A 10,209-nucleotide genomic window follows, 5' to 3' on the forward strand; every position below is an offset into this window, starting at 1 on the left:
TTTTTGTCAGGATAGACACAAAATACACTAATTTAGTGTCTCTATTCATATCTCATTTACTAAATACGATTTTGTGTCTTTGTGTTTCTGTTTTAGTATTCTGTAAATAAACACAACCAAAGAGATGGATTTATTTTTTTGAGTAAATTGTAAGTTAAGGACTAATCTTTTTTTTTTTTTTTGAAACAAAGAAAGCTCAACACATTGAAGTGGAGCATAAATAATACAGATATAAAGAATTTAGCACAATAAAGTTCTCAATCCCCTGTCATCTCTGGCAGTGCCATCAACAACCAAAAGGATCACTGCTAGTCCATTCTTTGTAGCTCAAAAACGTCCTTTATTGTATGATCTCAACACCTACTTCTTTATGATTGAAAATTTTTCCATTACGTTCTAACAAGATTTTCCAAATCACTGCAAAGAATCCAGTCAGCCACTTCTTCTTCTCTTGTTTTCTATTGTGGAAGCCAGTCCAAGTCTCAAACATTTCTTTCATTGTTCCAAGGACAGCCCAAGCCCTACCAAACGACTTTAACCAAGTGCACCACACCTGCCATGTTAACTCACAACGAAGAAACAAATGCTGAATAGACTCTACCTCTTTTTTACATAGGACATAAATATTATCACTCTGAATAATAACGCCTAACTGAATCAACCTTTCTTTTGTATTAACTCTACCAACTAGCACAAACCATCCAAAGAGCTCAACTCTCGGTGGTACAACGTAACTCCTCTCCAAGTTGAGCTTGTGAAACTATAACTCGTGATCTCATCCTACAGAGTCTCCGATTGTATGACCTGCATAAAAGAGTTAATAGAAAAAATGCCTTTATTATCAAACTTCCAATCAACACTATCCTCTCTACCAGTTGAGAGCTTCATTGGTCTTATCCTCTCATGAAGCTGATGGACAAGTTCCAGCTCCCATTGGAACAACTCTCTACTCCACTGGAAGTTCCAAATCCACTCTAGCCCATTTCAAAACCCACAATCTCCTATCACAGATCCTTGTTGGTTTGAAACAGAAAAAAGTCTTGAGAAACTCACTTTCAGAAGCCCACCTTGAATCCAGTTATCTTTCCAAAACTGGGTTTTCCTTCCATTCCCTACTTCCATCGCCAGGCCACTAACCATTTTTTTCTCTTATCCATTGTTCTTTTATATTCAAAAGACATATGTCCTTCCAAGACCTGCCTTTTACTGATAAAATCTGATCTACTAATATTACACCCGGGTTAAAATTGTGACACGAGCAGACAATCCTTTTCCACAACGGACAATCCTCTTTTGAAAACCGCCACCACCACTTAAACAAGAGCTCTGTGTTCCTAAGCACTACATTCCCAACCCCAAGCCCCCAACCTTTTTCGGTGCCTGGACCAGCTCCCACTTCACTAGGGGTATACCATAGTTTCCATCCTCCTTACACCACATAAAGCTCCTCTGTAACACAATCAGCTTGTTAGCAACCGCCTTCGGCATCTTGTACAAACTGAGGTAATATATCGGTAGGCTATTCAGCACCGATTTGATGAGGATCAGCTTACCTGCTTTGTTTAGCACCTTCGCTTTCCATAAGCTGAGCTTCTCTTCCGCCTTATCTATGATCGGTTTCCAAGTCTTTACCATGTGTGGATTTGCTCCTAAAGAAATCCCGAGGTATCTAACAGGTAAGACAGCTTGCTCGCATCCCAGTATGCCACACACATGATCTACCCATTCCTGCTCACAATTTACCGAGATCAGATTCGACTTGTCAAAATTGATGCTCAGCCAGATATCAGCTCAAAACATCACAACAGCCTCTTAAAATTCACAATTGTCTCTGTCTCCGGAGGACAAAACAAGATGGTATCATCCGCAAATTGGAGATGTGACAATTCAATATGATCTCCCCCTACCATCCTATGCAACACATCGACCACAGGCACAAACAGAAATGGCGAAAGAGGATCCCCTTGTCTTAGCCCCTCTCCATGTTGAACGGCTTGGGTGGTGACCCGTTAACCAGGACTGACATAGTGGCCGTACTGACACACTCCTTCACCCAATTCCTTCATCTTTGTCCGAACCCCATATTCTGTAGCACAATCTCCACAAAGCTCCATCTGACTCTATCATAAGCTTTTTGAAAATCCAACTTGATAATAGCCGCTTTCTCTCTTTTCATCTTAAGCCAATGAACCGTCTCACAGGCTATGAGCGCGCCGTCATGAATTTTCCTGCCCTTCACAAACGCCGTCTGAGTCTCTCCTACCAAACCCGGCATAACTGATCTCATTTTTCTCACCAAAACCTTCGAAATCACCTTATATACACACCCAACCATACTAATCGGCCTAAAGTCCTTGATCTCCTTAGCACCCACAAATTTTGGGGCCAGCATCACCCACGTGACATTCGCATCCGATGGTAGCCTAGCACTTTGAAAAAAACCCATCATTGCTGTAGTGAACTCCTAACCAATATCCTCCCAGCATTTCTTGATGAAGTTCATATTGTACCCATCACTATCTGGGGGCTTAGACGACTCACAGTCCCACACTGCATCCCTAATTTCCTCCACAGACAGCAACACCTCCAAGGCTTCAGCCTCAGCTCTATCAGTCTTCTTTAACAAACCATCCCGAACACCAATCCTCAGAGCATATTCCTGCCGATACAGATTCTTGTAGAACCCCCTACTTGCCACCTTTATTCTTGCCTGATTCCGCACAAGCCGTCCATGAATCATTAGAGCATCAATTCTGTCATTCCTTCTTCTAGTTGAGGTAACGTGATGGAAGTACTTGGTATTCTTATCCATGTTCCTAGCAAGATGGGACCGAGACATCTGCTTCCAGTGGATTTCCTTCCTCACGTACCACTTTTCACAAAAGCTCACCAACGCCTTCCTTCTGGCCTCCGTCGTACCATCATAGATTCCATCACTAACCAGGTTGTCAAGCTTTTTTATCTCATCATCAAACCTCATTAGTCTCTTATCCATGTCGCTAAAGTTATCCTTGTGCCATTTCCGCAACGGTACCGTCAAGGCCTTCAATTTATACGTGAACTGAGCATCGTCCAAGCTTCTCCATTCATTTTTGACCATCCTCAGAAAACCATCATGCGTAAACCAGGAATCCAGACTTCTGAAAGGTTGAGGGCCCCCTCTTACTCTGGTGTCTTCCACAATCAACGGGTAGTGATCTGACAAACCCCTCGGACCACCTTTTAGCCTAATATTAGGAAACTCCTCTGCCCATTCAACACTGACCAGAACCCTATCAATCCGACTACAGGATCGACCCCTGAACCACGTGAACTTCCTATCGGTAAGCGGTAAATCCATCAACTGCATGTCATGTACCCAACTCTTAAACTCCTCTGCTGATGCCGGCAAACTAGTCACCCCTTTGCGATCCTCAACTTGCAAAATCTCAGTAAAGTCCCGCAACAAGCAGAAAGGAACCTGACATAAACCCACAATATAGCTCAACTCTTCCCACACCACCCGCTTTTCCTCCCTCCCATGCGCCCCATACACCAAACAAAAAGCACAAGAAAAGTTGTTCTTTGTTAACACTCCCTCGACGCACAACCATCTCTCTCCTTTATAACATTTATTTCTTTTAAACACCAGTTCATCCCAAATTAACAATAAACCCCCAGCCACCCCTACAAACTCCACACACTCCCAACCAAAAGTACTATTTTCCTAGATTCTTGCCACATCATCTTTAGTTATCACCTCTCTTTTCGTTTCAATCAAACCTAACATGTTCAAATTGTAATTTTTCTTCAAAGATTTCACCATGCTCAATTTTCCATCTCCCCTCAACCCCCTAACATTCTAACAGCTGACAATCATTGAAACAAATTTTTACTCACCTTATTTTCATTCTTTGGGCGACTCCTTCTTGCCTTTTCCTTCTGTTTTGCGAGCTTTCTCTTGGCCGCTATTTCTTCATTCTGGGCTTGCAAAATTCTGATTATATCCTCATCCTCATCATACAAAACAGCCCCTGACTCTACTGCTAAAGCCCAAGTTTCTTCATTCTCCTTCAACTGCTCCTTCTACGACAACCTGTCCTCATCTCCCCCAGGCTGCCGCCCCAACTCTACATCGGACCTAACCCCTGTCACCAAAGTTTCCTCACTGTTAGCCATTCCTGGTATGTCTGCCCCCCTTGCTCGGTTTGTTCCTGAAGCCCTCCCCTCCCCACTCACCCGTGCCAGGTTCACCGGACCATGGTCACAAGCAAGACTAGCCTCGTCGTCCTCTGCCCGTTCAACCGGCTTCTGCATCGTCATTATATCGAGGCCGCTCACCCCCTCCAGCCTCACCGCCCTGAGATCTCCCTCAACAGCCCCTCCCTTTATCAGCGCAGATCCCTTCAGACCAGCCACATCAGCTCGGGAACCAGCCCCCGATGGGCTTCGCTCACTCAGCAGCTCCTTCCTCATGTCCGCATCGTCACCATCATCAGTTCCTGGCCAAACTCGCAAGCCACGCATATTCGCTCCCCCATCGAAACTGTAGCAGCATTCGTGAGCTGCTTCCCTACTGCCCGCCCCGCGTCCGTCTGGGATTGAGATCCAACAACCCGTGCGGCCACTCTCCAACCCAGCGCAGGCCCATCATTTGCCACACTTACCAAACGCCCTCCTGGATTAGCCCACATGCCACTTTCCTTCTCTTTTGGGGTTGGGCCACTTGAAGCCAAGCCCAATTCACACCCCTCAAGTTTGCCAAACACGGTAGGGTAGCCCAAGTGATTGCTCATATGATAAAGATCATAAGGCCTAGCATACCCTACGAGAACCCTTCCTCCACCACTACCATACTCCTGCATAACTGTATTTTCAGACCCCACCTTTTCATTCACACCAAATCCCTCAGAATCCGCTTCCCCATCATCCTTGGTACAACTATCCAAATCTATTACATTCCTATCCTGTTTGAATTTTGAAAAATCAACGTTCGTATCATTCAACAACACATCTTGATTTATTATTCTATCCTTCTCATCGTCGACCACCTTTGCCTCCATGTCAAACAAGTCCGCCACCGGATCACACTGCATCGTCACCTTCGTTTGGCTATTGCTCTGGAGCCACAAATATCAATCCCAGCAGAGACCGCTTCGCTCCCCACCGAACTTTCTGCCCCACAAGCCTCCGAACCCATCTCCTTCACAAACACTTCACACCCAGTATTTCCAATAGAAATATGAACCCACTCTCTAATTGCGTCAAACACGCCAGTATCAACTTGAACCCTTCCAGTCCTAAAAGAAGCACATGCTCCTGTCGGCACATCACACTGAAGCACTTCACCCCATTGTTTTCCTATGGCTTTGAACGTTTCAGTCGACCAGGGGTGTAAAGGCACTCCGCAACACTCCAACCACACTCTTCGAGACGCACAGCGTTCCGACTCTTCCCACCTCCAGATTCTATGAAAGAACTGTAACAAATAATCCAATTTAAAGGTAAAAGCCTCGTCTGCATGCGTCACCATTTCAAAAACCAACAGCACTTTAGACGGCACGATCTCTCTAATGTCCCCAACCTCAGGCAGATTTTTGCACACTGTTCTCCTCAAAGACTGCAGGTCCAGCGATTTCAAGGTGCTCCCTACCAGACTCTTCACCAACCACTCTATATTTTATTCCACTATAGGCACTTCAATCCTTTTCGTACACTCGCTCCTCTGTTGTATTGCCGCTGGCATACGTCCTGCTGTTCCCTCCATGACTTGGTCGCTTACCACCCCTTTCCCATGATGGCCTTCCTCTGGACATTCCTCTATCCCTCCCTCCCGCTGACGTCGTGGGGCAACAAGCTCCAACCGGTCCCTCGCCTGCGATTGCCTTCTAAACTTAGCTTCTCTCACTGAGATCACCTTACCGCGTAATTTTCATTGGTTCATCTCTGCAATAGCTTTCAGAGCACCCCTTTTGTTGTATATCGGACAAAGGCAAAAAGATAGATAATTTCATTTTTCTGTTTTCTGCATAGATAAATGTCGTTAATTCTTCCCGTACAACAGAACAAGTAATACAATTCTCTCCTCGAAATATCCTCCGAGAGATTATCTGCAAGCATAGAGAAAGATTCGTTTTTCAAACGCTGATATTCTTCTCGATTCCAAATCCTAGGATCCTTTTTATGTGGTTGCATGACCCTACTGCTACCCCCTAGTGTCCCCCCGTCTTATTCTCTCGTTCTCTCATTCTCTCCCATTCCCTATCTAAAAAACTAGTTTTTAGTATATTTAAAAATTTAAAATTAATAATTGATTAATAAATTATTGTACGTATAAAACGAAATTTAAATTCTCAATATTTATTTAAATTTAGCAGGGAGTTAATCTAAATTGATTTCAAAGGGAGTGATTTAATAACAAAGAATAAGTTGCAGAAGCATACTGAAATCGCAGTGAAAATTTGTTTCTATAATTTTACACACATATCGAGCTTTAAATTTATGCAATTTTTTTAAAGAAAAATTGCATAAGTTTGTTAATAGATCGCACCGATTTGGGTAGATACTAGTATATAACTATATATAATAACTAATATTTTGATTTAACTTTTAAAATATTCGAATATTACGATTTTAAATGAATAAATTGATTTTGCAAAATTTATTTAATATACTAAAATTAGATTTTTTTCTAATTAATGAAGGTGAGGTATCGATTTCTCGTGATTCCGTTTTCCCTCCAAAATAAATTTTTCTATTCTCTATTATAAATTATTTTATAAAAAATATCTTTATTATAATTATATTATAATTAATATTTAATGAATAATACATAATTATACTAATTTAAGAACATATTTTCATTATAATTATATCAAATCAATATTTAATGCATTATTAAACTACTTATCAATTATCAATAATAATAATAATAATAATTACATCGGTCGTGGTAATCATGATAAGAATATTTGAATCTAATCATAAAATGATCAAATTTTATGATATCAGTAACGCACATTAATTTTAAATATTTTTAGTCATTTTAATTTTATTAATTTAAAAATATTGATATAATTCTAATTCTTATTTATTATCCAATAATAATAATAATAATAATAATAATAATAATAATAATAATAATAATAATAACTTAAAAAATCCGTATATAAACTATTTCAATTACCCATGTATTATTATTAAAATTCTATATGTTCCTAAATATAAGTCTTGAAAAATACGACATGGTACGGGCTATTAGTGTAGAGTTGTTTATATTTGTTTAGGAAGATATAATAGAATTTATATTTCTAAATTTTAAGACATATATTTCTATTTTAATCTGTGTATATCAGGTATAATATTCTTATTTATTGTTCGGAATTTCTCTTATTATAATAGAAGATAATGATTCTAATCATGATATGATAAAATTATATAATTTAAACAAAATTAATATATGAATAATAAAAAATATCTTTATTAGAATTATATTACAATTAGCATTTAATGAATAATGCATAATTATACTAATTTAGAAAAAAATATCTTAATTATAATTATATAAAAAATTAAACATAAATTTATAATTCTAATTGTCATAAATATGATACTAACGTTCATAGTGATAAATTGATATTGCAATAATTGATTTCTATAATTATTTTTGTACTACTAAAGGCTATATATAGTATTTCTTTTTTATTAATGAGTCTAAATCTAAGAATCAAAGTATTTTTTTCTAATTTGTTATTCTTCTTTGATTGGACAATTGTTTCTAAGGAATTTTGTAGGTCAAGTTTAAATCACATCCCCTCCATGTTTTCTACGTTTGTCCAAAAATATTTAAAGTGAAGCATATAATCAGATTGAATTTTCTTAATTTAGGTTCAGTTTTGAAAAATTCGTGTCAACATTGAAGATGCAATTCAAAGATTGGTACTATATTTAAATTTTCTTCTTTTAAGCTTTTTGTATTAAAAATAAGTTTATAACATATTGTGATTTTTTTTTCAGAAACTATCGGCCTTCTGGTGAATTAATGCAATGCCATTGAGGAGAATAAAAGTCAATTTAGTTTGATAATTTTAACAAGATAGTCTAAATTTGTACGGATTCTAAATGTTCGATCTTATGATGTTATTTGGGTTGGGTGTTACGAAATTGACTCTAATCTATACGTATCTAAGGATTAGAATAGATTAAATATTATTTAAATAATTTAGTTCTAATATTGGTATTATTTGATTAAATTAGTTTTAGAGAAATTTAAATTGTTATCTCAATTTATATATTATGACGATTCTTTTTGGATATGTTATTTTTAAACATTTTAATATGAAATTTTTTCTTTTTTTTTAAGTTTGTTTTCTTTTTTCGATATATGTATCACCTTTTTTTTTGTATTTTAGATTAGTAATGCAATTATTAAGAGAAATATAATTCATCAATAGATTAGAATGATTAAAAGTTTAATTATATTGTATGGACACAAGATTGATTAATTAAGATTAAGGCGTGAAAAAGGAAAAAGAGTATTTTCTTACTAATATATAAAAATACGTGAAAAAAATTTAAAATATCACTATTTAAAAAAAAATTGTTAATCACGCATATAAAAAGGGATCGGAGAATATGAATGGATATAAAAAATAAAAAATTATTACTCGATTGTAGAATAAAAAATAATCATATATATAAAAAAATCATAACAAAAAATAATTAATATATGTGACTTAAATTTTTATATGTACAATTAATATTTATAAATAAACAAATATTTAAAATTATTTAACAAAATTATTATATATGTATAGATAAATAAAAAATGACTATAATTTATGAAAATTACACATATGAATAATAAAGAATAAAAAAATTATCAAATCATTGTAGGCTCAAAAAAAAATTAATCATGATCAAAAAATAATTAATATATATATATATATATATATATATATATATATATAGAAGTATTTAAAATTATTTAACAAAATAAATATATTATAAAAATAAAAAAATATTAACTAAACAATTGATATATATACATATAAATAAATACAAAAATTAGTATGATTTATGAATATTATTATGGGTATGATGGTATTAATGGAATAACAAAATTATTGAATGATTGTAGACTAAAAAAAATATTTATAATCAAAAAAATAAAAAAATAATTAATATATATGACTTAATATATATGTATACTTAAATAAGGAAAGATTTTAAATTATTTAAACAAAATAAATAAATATATCCTATGAATAAAAAAATTATTGACTAATCGATCAATATATACTGGTAGTATAAATAAAAAAACCATTAAATAAAAAATAAATAGTATATTTTTAATTTTGGGAATAAAACGTAAATAATTATAATATAATAATTTGTTTAATTATTAATATTTACAATTGTTATTTTAAATCATAAATTTAGAAAAAAAATGTAGATTAACAAAAATCATTAATAACTATATTAGAGTTGATGCACATAACACTAGATTAAAAAAAATGAATGCATAACATGTTACTTTTTTTATTAATCAAATTACTACAATCAAATTAATTTCAATAAAATAATTTTAAATTATAATTTCAACCTTATCACATGCATAGTACGAATTATTGAACAATTTATTATCATGTACATGTCATTGATTATTAAACAATTTCTCATATATTTTTTTTCCAAAATAAAAATATTATTTTTACTTATAATTATTATTCTTTATTAATTCTTTCATTTAAACACTAATATTATTTATTAATTTTTTTATTTTTATTTCTCACATTTATTAAAAATTTCTTTTCAATATTTTAGATATTAATTGTTGTTATTTAATTAACTTATTTTAGATATTTAATTATTAAAATTTTAGGTATTAATTATACCTCAATTACGGTATTAAGACTTTGAACATAATTTTAATTTAATTTTGGACAATATCAAATATATATATATATATATTATTGTTATTTATTAACTTATTTTAGGTATTTAATTATTAAAATATTATATATTAATTATATTCCATTTACCGTGTTAAGACTTTAGACATTATCTCAATTTAATTTTGGACAATGTTAAAAGCAAATATATATATATATAATTAAATTAAAAGAGGACATAGAGTATAAAAAAATTTACTTGACAAATATAATTATTCATAGTGTGATATTTTATTACAATAACATATTTTTGTGTATCGGCTCCCTATGTAGCAAT

At 34.3% G+C, this 10,209-nt stretch overlaps 1 protein-coding gene across 1 annotated transcript; it reads right to left on the minus strand.

Annotated features, from left to right (window-relative positions):
* Positions 1–1,341: 1,341 nt before the first annotated feature.
* LOC148562958 (uncharacterized) lies at positions 1,342–2,449 on the minus strand. The gene is made up of 3 exons (XM_088491089.1): positions 2,079–2,449; positions 1,824–1,911; positions 1,342–1,728 (listed from the first exon to the last, which is right to left on the minus strand). The coding sequence occupies exons 1-3, from the start codon at positions 2,447–2,449 to the stop codon at positions 1,342–1,344; spliced, it is 846 nt and encodes a 281-aa protein (XP_088347215.1).
* Positions 2,450–10,209: the final 7,760 nt, after the last annotated feature.

This window comes from Arachis ipaensis, chromosome B6 (assembly GCF_059453495.1).
Source record: "Arachis ipaensis isolate K30076 ecotype BB chromosome B6, ASM5945349v1, whole genome shotgun sequence".
In the NCBI taxonomy this organism is placed as follows: Eukaryota; Viridiplantae; Streptophyta; class Magnoliopsida; order Fabales; family Fabaceae; genus Arachis; species Arachis ipaensis.

Coding starts and splice junctions, on each gene's coding strand:
- LOC148562958 (XM_088491089.1), bottom strand. CDS start 2,449: ATGATGGGTTTTTTTCAAAGTGCTAGGCTACCATCGGATGCGAATGTC. Junction 1,912..2,078: donor ATTGTGCTACAGAATATGGG/GTTCGGACAAAG, acceptor TGTGTTGCATAG/GATGGTAGGGGGAGATCATA. Junction 1,729..1,823: donor CTCCGGAGACAGAGACAATT/GTGAATTTTAAG, acceptor AATTGTGAGCAG/GAATGGGTAGATCATGTGTG.